The sequence below is a fragment of the Eurosta solidaginis genome, chromosome 5, assembly GCF_040869045.1.
Source record: "Eurosta solidaginis isolate ZX-2024a chromosome 5, ASM4086904v1, whole genome shotgun sequence".
Lineage (NCBI taxonomy): Eukaryota > Metazoa > Arthropoda > Insecta > Diptera > Tephritidae > Eurosta > Eurosta solidaginis.
Window position 1 is genome coordinate 161967165 of NC_090323.1, and position 18049 is coordinate 161985213.

General features: G+C 37.1%; 1 protein-coding gene across 4 annotated transcripts in view; it reads right to left on the bottom strand.

The window, feature by feature from the left end:
- Positions 1-17411, bottom strand: part of Awh (Arrowhead) — a 118204-nt gene extending 100793 nt beyond the window's left edge. For all 4 annotated transcript variants that reach the window (XM_067789853.1, XM_067789852.1, XM_067789854.1 and 1 more), the window contains exon 1: positions 16577-17411. Coding sequence is in view for 3 of the 4 variants with exons in the window: in XM_067789852.1 (XP_067645953.1) it covers positions 16577-16582 (6 nt within the window). In the remaining variant the exon portion in view is untranslated. The remainder of the gene's footprint in view (positions 1-16576) is intronic.
- Between the last annotated feature and the right edge of the window lie 638 nt (positions 17412-18049).

Below are 18049 nucleotides of genomic sequence, written 5' to 3' on the forward strand. Positions count from 1 at the left end.
CATACGAATCGTATAAACCCATGCGGGAAAAAATTATTAAAGGCAACACACAAAATGAAATTCTTATTCTTTCGCAAAACTGCCGAAGTAAACCCTGAAATTTTTGTATATAAATTTCAAAGCCGATTTTAGGTCGAGCTTATCTTCCAATTTGTGTCGTGCTCCTTTAAATTTTTCCTACAATCTTGGCGGAACCTACATGTTTTAGGCCGACTCCGAAAGGCATCTGCAAGGCAGATTAGTTTTCACTGAAAAGCTTTTCATGGCAGAAATACACTCAGAGTGTTCGCCAAATCACTGCCGAGGGGCGACCTCGTTTGACAGAATCGACAATTACAGCTGAAGTTTTATGATTCAGTATTTATATTTTCCTGCAGGGAAACAGTGAATTCTTGCATCTTTGCATAATCTACATATGATTTTCATATATTTCCACTATGAACAACAGCGAGGCGATGAAATGCAAGAAATATCTATTAGACTTACAGGAATGAAGGAGCGCTGCAGTGATGATGACTGGGCAGCTTGAGATGGGTACAATGTAGTGTTGCTGAGATGCGCCCGCTGCTGATTGACGCCCGTCCAATTTTATTGTTCACTTGGTAACTTTAAAGTTGTTCAATATATTTTTGCGTTACGGTCATAAAGGCAGTGGAACATAAGTTGCCGCCAAAAGTCAAACAGGGCGGCCGTAGCGGTGTCGACAGGCGGTTGACGTGATGGTGAGGGTGATATATGCATATTAATGCAAGGTATTGAATTGTATATGGAACACACACATTCATATTTTAATTAATATGCAAAATAACAACTTTGTTGAATTTATGAAAATGAAGGTTCTTTAAGCATGAGTGCTTAAGATGTATATTATTAATCTAGTTTTTAGTTGTTGTAACCGCAATAATACTCCCTCAATGTTTAGGAAAATATTACACATATGGGTAGTCGTATGCCAGATATGAATCCGGTACGCTCTGGTACGAGCACCCCCTGGAACGAGCCGACGGCAGAGAGAAGAGTTTTTGTTCTTCGAACTTTCGGTTCATTAGCAGAAACAACAACATAAGCTTGGAAATCCAGCGAAGAATCACTCTTGCCAATAAATGCTACTTTGAACTAGTTATGCAATTGAAAAATAAAGTCCTCTCTCGGCAAAGGCAAATGATGCTCTACAGGTCACTTGTCGAAGCCGTGTTATAGGTTCAGAAGCTTGGACCATGACAACATCAGATGAGTCGGCTCTGGGAGTGTCCAAGAGCAAAATTCTTCTAAAGACTTACAGACCTCTACCCTTTGGTGACGGCGAGTAACGAAGAAGATTTAATGATGACTTGTACGAGCGAACTAAAATACAGCGGCTACGCCATGCGAATGAAAGATGATTATCCGGCTAAAAAAGTCCTTTTATCGCAATCCACCTATGAAAGTATAGCAAGAGGGCGGCCTCCACTCTACTGCAAGGGCCAGGTGGAAAACGATTTAAATTTCCTTGTTGTTAACGAAGCGACTGGAGCGCCTTGTTAAGCGGCCATAATCATTTCAACGGTTAAGCGACAACTAAGTAAATAAGTAAGTAACTTGAATGACGCAAACTGGAAAAGAAGCTCGGTCTAAACCTCCTCGGTGTATAGCAGGCCAACTTACTAAATAAGTATTTTATCTTTGTAATTTTATTTGGAAACATATCCTTTTTAGAGCTAAATGTAAGCAATGCAAGCAGTATATAGGCTGAAGAGGCAAAATTCCCATCCCAGCAAACTTTTGAAAATTGGGTGCCAAATTTTATTTCTTACGCTGTACCTCAGAAAATATTCAATACCATTTCAGCGGATATTAGTCTTTTATAAAGAAAATTCTGAGATAGGGCATTCTTCAGTCGAATTCTGAGATAGATCATTGCAGGAACAAGTTTCGATATAACATGTTTACAATAAAAAAGGGTTGTAAAACGGCGTTAGCATTGAAAAAGATGTTGATTGAGCATGTCCATATCTTCACCAATTTTGGTAGACTGGCTTAACTGGACCCATAAAAATTGGGCCATAAACACGCCCGTCGACATCGAAATATTTTAAAATGTAATCATTCATTACTACATATAAATAAAGCAGTAAAACTCTATAAGTAGTTAGATTGATATATAATAAAAATTATGGAAAAATTGCGTGGCGCAGTCCATATGTAAAAGAAGAAAGTATAAAATTTTTGCAAGCCGTAAATTGAAGAAATCGCCAAATTTTTACCAAAAATATTTCCTGAAAATATGTGCACCTAATATTATTACGATCCGCTAATTTTTATTCGGGTTATGGGTTCCGAAACATAGAATATAGCGGTGCCACGCCCATTTTGAAAAATTTGAATATTTTGCTTTTTCTTGTTATAATTCCACTTGGGAAATGAGACACCATCAATATGAAGCTCTTTTTTGCAAAGATAAAAATTAGGGTTCGGCTTATTTGTATGGAGGAAAAAAAAAGTTGCGTAAAAATTTTCAACAAGTTCTTCAAATTTTTATCAATAGTCCAACCATCAAATTTCAAAATTCTAGGTGTATTATTTACTTAAGAATCAAGTTCTTTGTGTTATATATATAAAATGTGGGCGTGGTTATCATCCGATTTTGCTCATTTTAAATAACAACGGGAGATGAGTGCCAAGGACCCCATATACACAAGTTATCGTGTGCACAGACATGCGGACGAACGGACGGACGTACATAGGCGAATCAATTCCTTTTATCATCCTGAACATTTTGATATATGGAAGTATATATTTATCTCGATTCGTTTATGCTGTTACGATCAACAGTTATGTTACCAAAGTTAATATACTCTCTGTGCAAGGCACGCTGAGTATAAAATGTAGGATTGGATTTCAGGCGATTTCGCTCATTTTCAGAGCAAACAGTTGTAGCTATGAAAAAAATGTTTATGACAAATTTCGTTCGGATTGGGATATTTTTGTTGGTGTTATTACATTAAAGGTATTTTCGAAAGAGTAAACAGCGTGGCGGATCACGCCTTTTTTCAAAATTAACTTTTGTTTAACCAACCATACCACTACTGAGGTAGAATATGAGTCAAATGTAGTTAAATACCATAGAGTGATTGCAAACTTTGGTAAGGTTAGGCCTTTAGGAAAAGTGGATGTGGTATTTTAACGACACTCCGTCTATATAATTTGGCATTTCTTCCTTTAAATGTCGGTGGTGCCACGCTCATATTCAAATATTTTTGGAATTTACGTTTTGCGTCATAAAACCAAATTTCATTAGCTTTGCGGTATTCCTTTTTGAGTTCTCTAATTTTTTTCCATTTTTCTAAATTTTCGATATCGAAAAAGTGGGCGTGGTTATCGTCCGATTTCGCCCATTTTCAATACCATATACAATACTATTCTGCGCACAGATAAGCCCGTATACAAAATTTGGTGAATATATCTCAAGTTATAGTGTTAACGGAAGTACAGAGGGACGGACATGTCTCAATGAAATTTTTTTTCGACACAGCCGATTTTGATATATGGAAGTCTTTATCTATCTCGATTCCTTTATAGCTCTACAAGAACCGTTGCCCAATCAAAGTTAATATAGACACCCTGTGTGCGTCGTGCTGCTCTTTTTTTACCTACAAATTGGTGGGATGATGATATATGCCGAATCCGAACGGCATCTGCAAGGCATTGGAGTTTTCACTGGCAGAAATACACTCGGAGTGCTTACCAAACACAGTCGAGGGGTAACCCCGTTTAGAAAATAGTTTTTCTAATTGAATCAACTTGTTTCTAAAGTTTTTGATGTTGCTTCTCCCGGGGCGTGAACCCTGAACACCTGTATACTTGTATTTTCGCCATAATAAATTTACACCTGTTTTTTCGCCATAAAGTTTGATCGAATTGAGATATTGCCTTAAAATTTGATACACCGTTCTGTTGAAACAAAAAGGATTCTGTATGAAAAAAAAAAAATATATTCTTTTTATTTGGCTGGGCTGTTACATAGTTAAAGGGCCAGACTTTTACTCAGTCCTTAAAAAATAAAAGTCCCGATTTAATTTTTATTTTCGGACTTATGAAATAAAAGTACGGATTTAATAATTTTATTCGGACTGAAAAATTAAGAGTCCGGAAATAATTTTTTCTGAAAGAGTTTTATTATAATACCTGTTATACAGTTAACAGTTTGGGTGCCTGCTCAAACCTGTTAGGCGTAAAAATTCCTGAGCGGTCAATTCATTTGTTTGCTTTTTTGGAATTTTTACAAAATTTCCCATGAATAAAAATTCTTTGAACTAAAACTTTATTCATTGGTAATTTGTATAATGCTTTTATTAGCTACAAATAGACGTCAGCACCTGGCCTAATTTGCTAAGGTAATGAAATTTTTGAAAAGCGTGCTAACAAAAGATGCCAGCGAAGCAAGCCGATAGTACGATTCCATACATAAAACGCTTAAATTGAGCTCAACTCCCATGCAAGCTCGTAAATCTCGATAAATATAACTGCTTTGTTGTATTGTTTATCTCAACGTTAACTACAACTACAACAAGTAAGGAAGGCTAAGTTCGGGTGTAACCGAACATTACATACTCAGCTGAGAGCTTTGGAGACAAAATAAGGGAAAATCACCATGTAGGAAAATGAACCTAGGGTAACCCTGGAATGTGTTTGTATGACATGGGTATCAAATGAAAGGTGTTAATGAGTATTTCAAAAGGGAGTGGGCTTTAGTTCTATAGGTGGACGCCTTTTCGAGATATTGCCATAAATGTGGACCAGGGGTGACTCTAGAATGTGTTTGTACGATATGGGTATCAAATGAAAGGTGTTAATGAGGGTTTTAAAAGGGAGTGGTGGTAGTTGTATAGGTGGACGCCTTTTCGAGATTTTGCCATAAAGGTGGACCAGGGGTGACTCTAGAATGTGTTTGTACGATATGGGTATCAAATGAAAGGTGTTAATGAGTATTTCAAAAGGGAGTGGGCCTTAGTTCTATAGGATGCCGTTTCGGGCCATCGCTATAAATGTGGACCAGGGGTGACTCTATAATGTGTTTGTAGGATATGGGTATCAAATGAAAGGTGTTAATGAGTATTTTAAAAGGGAGTGATCCTTAGTTCCATAGGTGGATGCCGTTTCGGGACATCGCCATAAAGGTGGATCAGGGGTGACTCTAGAATGTGCTTGTACGATATGGGTATCAAATGAAAGGTGTTAATGAGTATTTTAAAAGGGAGTGGGCCTTAGTTCTATGGGTGGACGCCTTTTCGAGATATCGCCATAAATGTGGACCAGGGGTGACTCTAGAATGTGTTTTTACGATATGGGTATCAAATTAAAGGTATTAATGAGGGTTTTAAAAGGGGTGGTGGTAGTTGAATATGTGAAGGCGTTTTCGAGATATCGACCAAAATGTGGACCAGGGTGACCCAGAACATCAATGGGTCGGGTACCGCTAATTTATTTATATGTAATACCACGAACAGTATTCCTGCCAAGATTCCAAGGGCTTTTGATTTCGCCTTACAGAAATTTTTCATTTTCTTCTACTTAATATGGTAGGTGTCACACCCATTTTACAAAGTTTTTTCTAAAGTTATATTTTTCGTCAATAAACCAATCCAATTACCATGTTTCATCCCTTTTTTCGCATTTCTTATAGAATTATGGCATTTTTTTCATTTTTAGCAATTTTCGATTTCGAAAAAGTGGGCGCGGTTATAGTCGGATTTCGTCCATTTTTTTACCAAGATACAGTGAGCCCAGATAAGTACGTGGAGTAAGTTTAGTAAAGATGTATCGGTTTTTACTCAAGTTATCGTGTTAACGGCCGAGGGGAAGGACAGACGGACGACTGTGTATAAAAACTGGGCGTGGCTTCAACCGATTTCGCCCATTTTCACAGAAAATAGTTACCGTCATAGAATCTATGCCCCTATCAAATTTCAGAAGGATTGGTAAATTATTGTTCGACTTATGGCACTAAAAGTATTCTAGACATATTAAATGAAAAAGGGCGGAGCCACGCCCATTTTGAAATTTTCTTTTATTTTTATATTTTGTTGCACCATATAATTACTGGAGTTGAATGTTGACATAATTTACCTATAGACTGTAAAGATATTAACTTTTTTTTAAATTTGACTTTAAAAAATTTTTTTTTAAAGTGGGCGTGGTCGTTCTCCGATTTTGCTAATTTTTATAATACGTACATACAGCAATAGGAGTAATGTTCCTGCCAAATTTCATCATGATATCTTCAACGACTGCCAAATTACAGCTTGCAAAACTTCTAAATTACTTTCTTTTAAAAGTGGGCGTTGCCACGCCCATTCTCCAAAACTACTAATTTTCTATTCTGCGACATAAGTCCAACTCACCTACCAAGTTTCATCGCTTTATCCATCTTTGTTAATAAATTATCGCACTTTTTCGATTTTTCGAAATTTTCGATATCGAAAAAGTGGGCGTGGTATAGTCCGATATCGTTCATTTTAAATAGCGATCTGAGATGAGTGCCCAGGAACCTACATACCAAATTTCATCAAGATACCTCAAAATTTACTCAAGTTATCGCGTTAACGGGCAGACGGACGGACGGACGGACATGGCTGAATCGAATTTTTTTTTCGATACTGATGATTTTGATATATGGAAGTCTATATCTATCTCGATTCCTTTATACCTGTACAACCAACCGTTATCCAATCAAAGTTAATATACTCTGTGAGCTCTGCTCAACTGAGTATAAAAAGTAATAGTAAACATCTAAGCAAAATCAAAATGAAGGAAAAAACAATATTTTATTGTGGTGGGTGGCAGACAAAAGCAGCAATGACGTGCAAACCTTATATGGTTTTGATACAGTGATGCCAGATAAGCTGTTGGAAATTACCTACAAAAATTAAAAAACAAATTCCCTAATTTCCCACATTTGGAATAAAAAATCTAATGAAACTCCCACAGGGTTTAGGTTAGGTTAAGTTGAACTGGCCGGTCCATGAGGACCTCACATAGAATGAATGAGTCCGTAGTGTTACCAGAAGTTTGTTTTAACGAACTGAAAAACCCTATCAAAAACATGGACATATGTAATAAAATAAGGCCGTCCTCTTGGCAAATACTAGAAGCTGGCAAGCGCAGGGCACGAGCACAGAACATGCTCGATCGTTTCCTTCTCCAAACCGCACTCCCTCGTTTGCTATCACTGACCAAGCCTAATCTAAAGGCATGTGACCCCAGAAGGAAGTGTGCAGTCAGAATACCCTTCATGAGTCTACAGTCCTCTCTTTTTAATGTTAGAAGCAACTTTGTTAGTCTAAGATTGTAAGACCTACACATAATCTTCGACACTTTACAACCCCGCGCTTGAAGCTACGCTTTTCCTGCTTAGTCGATCATGTGCACCTCTCGCCTTCGCTTAATCTCGCCCAGTCTTCAAGGGATGCGCCCTTTTCAGTTCATCCTCTTTTTCTTTCTCCATCCATTCCCATATGCCCTGGGACCCAATATAGATATATGCTTCTCCCTGTCCCGATTCTCTCCAGGGACTGCTTACACTCTAACACGCATTTAGATTCTGTGCTATGCGATATTATTGCCTTAATTGCTACTTGACTGTCAATATAAAAGTGCAGCTCAAGCTATTCTCTTCCAGAGTTCCTACTGCTTTGGTTACGGCTAATATTTCCGCTTGGAAAACGCTACAGTCATCCGACAGCCTGTAGGATCTGTTTATTTTCGGATCAGCACAGTATTCCGCAGATCATACTCCTTCCACTACTTTGGAACCATTTGTGTACACAGGTATAGCTCCGTCGCCATTTGAGCACAATTGCGCTAAACGTCCATCTCTACTGTGGCCTTAAGATCTCACTCGAAGCGCAGATAGGGAATCAGATAGTATGTTCGTCTTGGGATTGATGCCGCTAAACTACTATGGCCGTATGGTCGGCGCTCAAGCTGACCCGAAGCCCACAGGGTTTAGAGTGTTTAAAGTGTTTTTATTTCTTCTGTTGGACATTGCGGAGCGCATTGTCCGCAAGTGGCCCAATGAATCCAGCCGAGGTATTCCGAGGTATCAAATGTGTTTGAGTCAGAGTTGAAACGATTCATTGCACGCCTTTTAAAAGGCTTTCAACGGATCGTCTGGAACAGATTCCATAGGTAGTTTTTCTAAAAGGAAGTCCCTTTTTTATACGGAAAGAAAAATTGTCTCTCTTTCCTTTTTTATAAATCTTATAGTGAAATATCCCTCAAAAAGGTAATTTCTCACAATCTGGCACCACTGTTTCGATATTGAAAACAACGCAGTTAAAAAACATGAGCCACAACAAATACTTTAGAAAAAAGTTAAATAAACGTTGAATTAGTACGCACCAATCTATGCGTAAAACATCGACAAAACGCTACGTAGGCAAAAAACTAACACAAATGGCGCAGCGGGAAATCGATGTATTTAAGCGAAAATATCATCGAACAAGAAAATCGATTAGATGCACGAAATTCATACCAACATTTTTTTATAGCTTCAATATTTATATGGTCATTTATTAGATATATTTATTTGCTTGTAATGATTGAATATTTTACGCTTTTTAATTGCAGCAAAAGTAAGCGTTCAATCGGTTTGAATGGTTTGGTAGGTTAGAGAGAAAAAGGGAAGTGGCTGGTAAGATTTTTTGAATGACTTGGATGCTTGGCCTTTAGACTTAAACAGGTAAGGAAGGCTAAGTTCGGGTGTAACCGAACATTACATACTCAGTTGAGAGCTATGGAGGGAAAATAAGGGAAAATCACCATGTCGGAAAATGAACCGAGGGTAACCCTGGAATGTGGTTGTATGAAATGTGTATCAAATGGAAGGTATTAAAGAGTATTTTAAGAGAGAGTAGGCCATAGTTCTATGGGTGGACGCCATTTAGGGATATCGCCATAAATTTGACCAGGGCTGACTCTAGAATTTGTTTGTACGATATGGAAATCAAATGAAAGGTTTTAATGAGGGTTTTAAAAGCGAGTAGCCCTTAGATGTATATGTGAAGGCGTTCTCGCGATATCGACCAAAATGTGGACCAGGGTGATCCAGAAAATCATCTTTCAGGTACTGCTAATTTATTTATATATGTAATACCACGAACTGTATTCCTGCCAAGATTCCAAGTGTTGTTGATTTCGCCCTGTAGAACTTTTTCATTTTCTTCTACTTAATATGGTAGGTGTCACACCCATTTTACAAAGTGTTTTCTAAAGTTATATTTTGCGTCAATAAACCAATCAAATTACCATGTTTCATCCCTTTTTTCGTATTTGGTATAGAATTATGGCATTTTTTTCATTTTTCGTAATTTTCGATATCGAAAAAGTGGGCGTGGTTATAGTCAGATTTCGGCCATTTTTTATACCAAGATAAAGCGAGTTCAGATAAGTACGTGGACTAAGTTTAGTAAATATATATGAGTTTTTGCTCAATTTATCGTGTTAACGGCCGAGCGGAAGGACAGGCGGTGAACTGTGTATAAAAACTAGGCGTGGCCGTCATACAGTCTATTCCTCTACCAAATTTAAGAAGGATTGGTAAATTTTTGTTCGACTTATGGCATTAAAAGTATTCTAGACAAACTAAATGAAAATGGGCAGAGCCACACCCATTTTGGAATTTTCTTTTATTTTTGTATTTTGTTGCACCATATCATTACTGGAGTTGAATGTTGACATAATTTACTTATATACAGTAAAAATATTAAATTTTTTGTTAAAATTTGACCTTTAAAAATTTTTTTTTAAAAGTGGGTGTGTTCTTCATCCGATTTTGCTAATTTTTATTTAGCACATATATAGTAATAGTAGAAACGTTCCTGCCAAATTTCATCGTGATATCTTCAACGACTGCCAAATTACAGCTTGCAAAACTTTTAAATTACCTTCTTTTAAAAGTGGGCGGTGCCACTACCATTGTCCAAAATCTTACTAATTTTCTATTCTGCGTCATAAGGTCAACCCACCAACCAAGTTTCATTGCTTTATCCGTCTTTGGCAATGAAATATCGCAATTTTTCGGTTTTTCGAAATTTTCGATATCGAAAAAGTGGGCGTGGTTATAGTCCGATATCGTTCATTTTAAATAGCGATCTGAGATGAGTGCCCAGGAACCTACACACCAAATTTCATCAAGATACCTCAAAATTTACTCAAGTTATCGTGTTAACGGACAGACGGACGGACGGACATGGCTCAATCAAATTTTTTTTCGATACTGATGATTTTGATATATGGAAGTCTATATCTATCTCGATTCCTTTATACCTGTACAACCAACCGTTATCCAATCAAAGTTAATATACTCTGTGAGCTCTGCTCAACTGAGTATAATAAACGCATTATTGTTATAACCAGTAGTGTTAGCATACAAGGTGCATCCAGTTGTGTATCGTTTATATAATAAGTAGCCTGATTAGAAATTCTTAGCTAGAGGAAAAAGAAGAAACAGATAATGACTTTATTATCAGCATCGGAAAAGATTTTGATTAAGGGGCAAATTATGTATAACGCAACGCGATGCAACGAGTGATCTTTTGTCGTGTGAATAAAGCCACTCCCACATAATCCATATCGAAAATGGAAGCAAATGCTATAGTTCAATATAAAGACGAATAGATAGATACAGTGGTGAAACTTGATAGGTAAGTTTACTATGTAAACGACAAATTTGATAAAATTTTTGCGAATGGGCGTGATAACGTTAATAAAAAGAAGTTAAAGGTTTTGCAAGTTATATATAAAAAAAAACATCTTTGAAAATATAAAATTGAAAAATTGGCATCAGGGTTTTCATTGCATAAGTTTATAAACAAAATCGGTTAACGGCCACGCCCACTTTAAAAAAACTCAATATTGGAATTGCGAAAAATTAAAAATGGGTGGCCAAAGTGCGACAAAATGATGCAACTTGTTATGTGGGTTGACTGTAGGACAAAAACTGAAATTAAATTGAAACAAGTAAGGAAGGTTAAGTTCGGGTGTAACCGAACATTACATACTCAGTTGAGAGCTATGGTGACAACATAAGGGAAAATAACCATGAAGGAAAATGAATCGAGGGAAACCCTGGAATGTGTTTGTATGACATGTGTATCAAATGAAAGGCATTAAAGAGTATTTTATGAGGGAGTGGGCCATAGTTCTATAGGTGGACGCCATTTAGGGATATAGCCATAAAGGTGGATCAGGGTTGACTCTAGAATGCGTTTGTACGATATGGGTATCAAATGAAAGGTATTAATGAGTATTTTAAAAGGGCGTGGACCTAAGTTCTATAGATGGACGCCTTTTCGAGATATCGCCGTAAAGATGGACCAGGGATGACTCTAGAATGCGTTTGTACGATATGGGTATCAAATGAAAGGTGTTAATGAGCATTTTAAAAGGAAGTAATCCTTAGTGCCATAGGTGGACGCCGTTTCGAGATATCGCCATAAAGGTGGGCCAGGGGTGACTCTAGAATTCGTTTGTGCAATATGGGTATCAAACGAAAGGAGTTAATGAGTATTTTAAGAGGGAGTGGGCCTTAGTTCTATAGGTGGACGCATTTTCGAGGTATCGCAATAAAGGTGGACCAGGGGTGACCCTAGAATTTTTTTGTACGATATGGGTATCAAATGAAAGGTGTTAATGAGTATTTTTAAAAGGGAGTGGGCCTTCGTTTTATAGGTGATCGCCTTTTCGAGATATCGCCATAAAGGTGGACCAGAGGTGACCCTAGAATGAGTTTGTACGATATGGGTATCAAATTAAAGGTATTAATGAGAGTTTTAAAAGGGAGTGGTGGTAGTTGTATATGTGAAGGCGTTTTCCAGATATCGACCAAAATGTGGACCAGGGTGACCCAGAACATCATCTATTGGATACCGCTAATTTATTTATATATGTAATACCTGCCAAGATTTTAAGGGTTTTTTATTTCGCCCTGCAGAACTTTTTCATTTTCTTCTACTTAATACGGTAGGTGTCACAGCCATTTTATAAAGTTTTTTCTAAAGTTAATTTCGCGTCAATAAAACAATCCAATTACCTTACCATATTTCATCCCTTTTTTCGTATTTGGTATAGAATTATGGCATTTTTTTCATTTTTCGTAATTTTCGATATCGAAAAAGTGGGCGTGGTCATAGTCGGATTTCGTTCATTTTTCATACCAAGATAAAGTGAGTTCAGATAAGTACGTGAACTGAGTTTAGTAAAGATATATCGATTTTTGCTCAAGTTATCGTGTTAACGGCCATGCGGAAGGACAGACGGAAGACTGTGTATAAAAACTGGGCGTGACATCAACCGATTTCGCCCATTTTCACAGAAAACAGTTAACGCCATAAAATCTATGCCCCTACCAAATTTCAAAAGGATTGGTTAATTTTTATTCGACTTATGGCGATAAAAGTATCCTAGACAAATTAAATGAAAAAGGGCGGAGCCACGCCCATTTTTAAATTTTCTTTTATTTTTGCATTTTGTTGCACCATATCATTACTGGAGTTGAATCTTGAAATAATTTACTTATATACTGTAAAGATATTAAATTTTTTGTTAAAATTTTACTTTAAAAAATTTTTTTTTAAAAGTGGGCGTGGTCCTTCTCCGATTTTGCTAATTTTTATTAAGCGTACATACAGTAATAAGAGTAACGTTCCTGCCAAATTTCATCATGATATCTTCAACGACTGTCAAATTACAGCTTGCAAAATTTTAAATTACCTTCTTTTAAAAGTGGGCGGTGCCACGCCCATTGTCCAAAATTTTACTAATTTTCTATTTTGCGTCACAAGTTCAACTCATCTACCAAGTTTCGTCGCTTTATCTGTCTTTTGTAATGAATTATCGCACTTTTTCGGTTTTTCGAAATTTTCGATATCGAAAAAGTGGGCGTGGTTATAGTCCGATATCGTTCATTTTAAATAGCGATCTGAGATGAGTACTCAGGAACCTACATACCAAATTTCATCAAGATACCTCAAAATTTCCTCAAGTTATCGTGTTAACGGACGGACGAACGGACGGACGGACGGACATGGCTCAATCAAATTTTTTTTCGATCCTGATTATTTTGATATATGGAAGTCTATATCTATCTCAATTCCTTTATATATGTACAAACAACCGTTATCCAATCAAACTTAATATACTCTGTGAGGGCTGCTCAACTGAGTATAAAAAGGAGTAACCACGCCCACATTAAGATTACGATAGTTAATTAGTTGCAAAATTTAAAAAATCGGGAAAATAAGATAACTTATTGCAAAACACCGATGATGGAACTTTATATGTGGAGTTAAATTTAGGACAAAAAAAAAAAAAGAAGTTTGGTAAAATTTTGGCAAAACGGGCGTCGCACCGCATATATTTAAACGAAGATAAATTGAAGATTCTGGAAACCGTTAATCAAAAGCCATTGAATATATAGTGTTTAATTGTAGCAGAAAGGTGTTGCTTTCTATTTTTTATACACTAAGTGAAAATTCTCAAAATCAGTTGAAGAACACGTTTTTTAACCATAATTGTTTCTTTTAAAATCGGCTGGAAACCATGTCCGCTTCTTATACCTAGCTTTCCGCCCATCCGTCAATAAACACAAGCCGACATTTTGATTTCTTCACCGAATTTGGTACAGGAGCTTTTCTGAACTCCTCGTGCATTGGTACTGAAAAAGTCGAAATCAGATTGTAACAACCACACCGCTTTTTTCGATAGCGAAAAAAATATATGGACTAACTACATAAATGACAACCCTTGTACTCTCGAATATTTTAAGATCGCTTGTAAATATGGTGATTTTTCAAAAACGGTTGACTGAAGCCTCCAGTTGGGCTAATCAGAATAACTAGTTGGCCTAAGACTACAAGTAACAACCAATCCTGCCAATGCGGGTTGCGCGAGGAAACTTGTGGCTTCCGAACCATTTAAGCAGATGAAAAATGTCGTCTCGGTCTGGAACTAGAATTGATGATTTAACCCGGGTAATGAAATGTCAGTATAATACCCGGGTAGCCCATTGCTTGTGTAACACCTGTGCACGTTCAATGTATTTTATGCTAAGTTCTTAGGCGGTGATCGAAATAAAAGGGAAATAAGCTAAAATTTTTCTTCCATCCATCCGTCAGCCTATCCACCCTAAGCGTCATCCTCACTTGTACATTTGCACGTACTTTCCTTTCAATAAAGATATCGTTTTGATATTTTTCATACGAATTCCTTTGATCACGAGCAATGTCCCCATTAAAAAGGGGCGTAATAAGAATGTAACCATGCCCTTTTTTGTATCTCCTATAAATATAATCCTTCCATATTTATTAACAAATTAAGCTATTTACTTTTAATTTGACACATTGGTGGCTCGATCTACATACAAAATTTTAAAAATGGGTGTGGCGACGCTTACTAATAAGAGCGATTTGGATCGGCTTATAGTAATGATCTCTTAATTAAGGTAAAGATACAGCAATGAAATTTGGTATGTGCGCTTCTGATTTAGTAATGGATAAAATTAAGAAAATGGGTTTGACGAGCATCAACATCGAGAACACTTTATCACTACAACAACAACGAACGTGCTCACTTTTTATATGAAAATACAAAACTACTTTTTTTAGACACGTCTAATATGATATCTCCGTAAATAACACAGCTTAAATCCCAAAATTGTAGAGGAACTATCTGGTAAGAATGGATTAAAACACGTATTAAGTAAATTTAAAAAAGGGCGTGACACCGCCTACTTATGCAGCTCAAAGTAAAAAAAAAAAAGCTTTTCCTCAATCTTGGTAGCGATATCTCGAGAAGAGGTAAAACTATAGAGATGGAATTTGGGATGCATTTCCATCCTGGAGTAGATCTCGAAATCATGGACGGTGCAGTGTTCGAGAAAAATGTTCTCCGAATTATCCACATATATTATTGTGCGTAATGCCACGGACGAAGGACGTTTAATGATAAGCTGTATGTGTTAGCTCTCATCAGATATGAACATAGTGCATCGAGAAAAAGCTTCAATGCTACACTGGCAAATGGATGAAGGGTTAGGTTAAGTGGAACTGGCTGGTCCGTGAGGACCTCACATAGACTGATGAAGCCCGTAGTGTTACCAGATTTTATAAAATAACTCTTTCTACTTGGCAAGTACTCGAAGCTTTCTAGGACCTATACCACTTGCTGGTTCCAGATCTGGCAGCTGTATCACTCCTAATAGCTGGCGTCTTAGCCTGTAAAGCGTAGGGCACGAACACAAAACGTTCTTGATCGTTTCCTACTCCAACCCGCACTTCATACATCTGCTGTCACGGATCAAGTATAATTCAGTCAGAATACTTGTCCTGAGTTTACATGATAGGAGTGACTTTCTTAGTCTAAGATTGTAAGTCCTACACATGATCTTAGGCACTTTAATGTGCAACTCTCGCTTTTTCTTAATACCACCCAATCTCATTTTTTTAGATGCTGTGCTATGCCATATTATTGCCTTAATTCCCGCTTGGCTGTAAATATAAAAGTGATTGCGGCTGCAGTTAAAGCTATTTTCTTGCAGTGTTTCTACTGCTATGGTTAAGGCAACTACTTCCACCTGAAAAACATCTGGCATACCCCCTCTATTCGTTTGAAGCACGTTCTTTTTTGAGTTGCCGTCCATTAAACAAGGACTCCATAGTATAGAATAGGCTTTAAAATTGCTGTGAATATCCAATTAGAAAGAGAGAGCGATAAACCTTAAATACACCCCGGCATTCTTTTACATACCTAAAGTGCCACCAAGGATTTCTTCACTCTCTCCTTCACAATATTTTGTGCAAGGTGTCTCCTGCAGGGTCACCCCTCCCAGCTCAGGCCTTGTCTAATTTGGGACCTTGTACCACTTAGTAAACAAGACCATATCAGTCCTGAAATCACGTAGACGGTCAAGCGCCAATTAATGATGATGATTGACGGACATTTTTGCAAATATCCAAGAGGTGTACGATAATGACGTCCAACGGACAATTTTTCTCAATCCACCTTCCGATGTAACATAAAACGGCAGAAACGATGGATCGATATTAGTGCAAAAGGAGATATGTGCTTGGGTTAGAGCCCCACACTCCTACACTGACCTTTCTTTGCCATTTCCTCAAAAAAAAAAAAAAAAAACACTTCACTCTGCACCGTCGGAAGAATGACATCCAACGGACAATGAAACCTTTTCCTCAACCCATCTTCCGATGGAATACAAAACGGCAGAAACGATGGATCGGTATTAGTGCAAAAGGAGATATGCTTGGGTTAGATTCACAGACTCGCACACTGACCTTAAGGCTTTCTTTGTCATTTCAACGAAAAAACCGTTTCACTCTGCACCGTCGGAATAATGATTGTGGTTGACTAATTGTTCAATATTTAGCCGACGGCATTTCAACTTAAAAAAAAATCTTTATAAATAAATGAAATTGTTCACTTTTTGTATATCTCATGTTAGGCCAAGTTAATTATTATGTAACTTATGCACAGACAAAATTTTGGGAATTAATGAATATTATTTTAGAAGGATTTCGCTTACCTTCATTATAAGTGCCTCCACAATTTTGACGGTTTTTAGTCTCAGCTTAGGAATAAAATTAAAATTTTAACACACAACTCCGCAGAGTATGTGCGAGTTTGTATTGGACGCAAAAATGGTTAATGTATGTTCGCGCCCTAGTGCGATAAACACCTTTGGTATGTGTTTACTTGTTTTGTTTTTTTAAATGTTACATTAAAAGCACTGTATTTGTTTCTTGATTAGTAAATTTATTCACACTTCTCTGGAAATTTGTGTTTTTAACGTTTCTCACAGTGGGCATTAGCCAAACACATTTTGTAGCAAACTATTCACTTTGCGCATTACAAGGATGGATTTATTATTTGTATTAAAAATAAGCCAGATCGTTTGATACACCATAATGATTCAATTTTTTTTTCATTTTTCTCTCGAGTCAGCTCTATTTTAAAAGAATAGCAAATTGTTAACATCTCTTCGGCTTATAAATACTTGCTTGCGTAATACAAACAAGTTGCCGTCGCTTTCCCACTCTAATCGTAAATGTTAATACAAATCATATCACATGAAGCAACGGTCTATCAACGTACGAGAGCGTTAGAAAAAGTAACGGTGCCATGGCCAATAAGAGCCTATTGTACATGCCGACGGCTGGTCTAGTAAAACACAATCCCCACTTTCATCCATTCAGAAAAACCGTATAAATAAAGCAATTAACTCGACGTCGATTGATAACATACAGCCTGTTCAGAAACACATTCACATTCTTAATACATACGTAAACCGATAAGAATATTATTATTATGCAATGAACACTAAAAACGTAATGAAGTCGTCGACAAAAGAATATTAGCGATAAAACATCACAGCACGTTAATACACCGCAAGACCGCACGATAAACTGATGTGATGCCGCTATTGATAGCCATATTGAGTGGGTTTGAGCTGAGGTATAAGCAAGCTATCGAGCAATAACACCGAATCGAGTACGAAGATGAGTTCTGTAGTGAGAAAAGTAGGCATGTAAGTCGCCAGCCAGTCAATACGTCAACATAACATACATATGTACGCACATACATCACACACACTCTCATAAACTAAACATGCACTCATTCGAACGCGGAGGGCGCAAGAGCGGTCTACTATGGTTGAATGCTGAACCAATTGTACCAACAATAACAGCGAAAGGGCGCTAAAAATGCAAAAACAAAAAAAAACATACGTATATAAAATTCATTCAAAAGTATACATTCAAACGTCAAACTGGCTGTTAAGCATGCCAACACAGTTTCCACCATTGCACTGTGGGTACGACAAATTGGTTTGCTGAACAAAAAATAAAATCGAAGATCTTTAACATCATAATGACTATTTTAATTAGCACAATACAATATTGTTCCACATGTGAACATATCCTAGCATATAGAGGTAGTGTTGGAGCCTACTACAGCAATGGAATCAGTTTAAAGTGACAGGACAATTACCATCAAATTA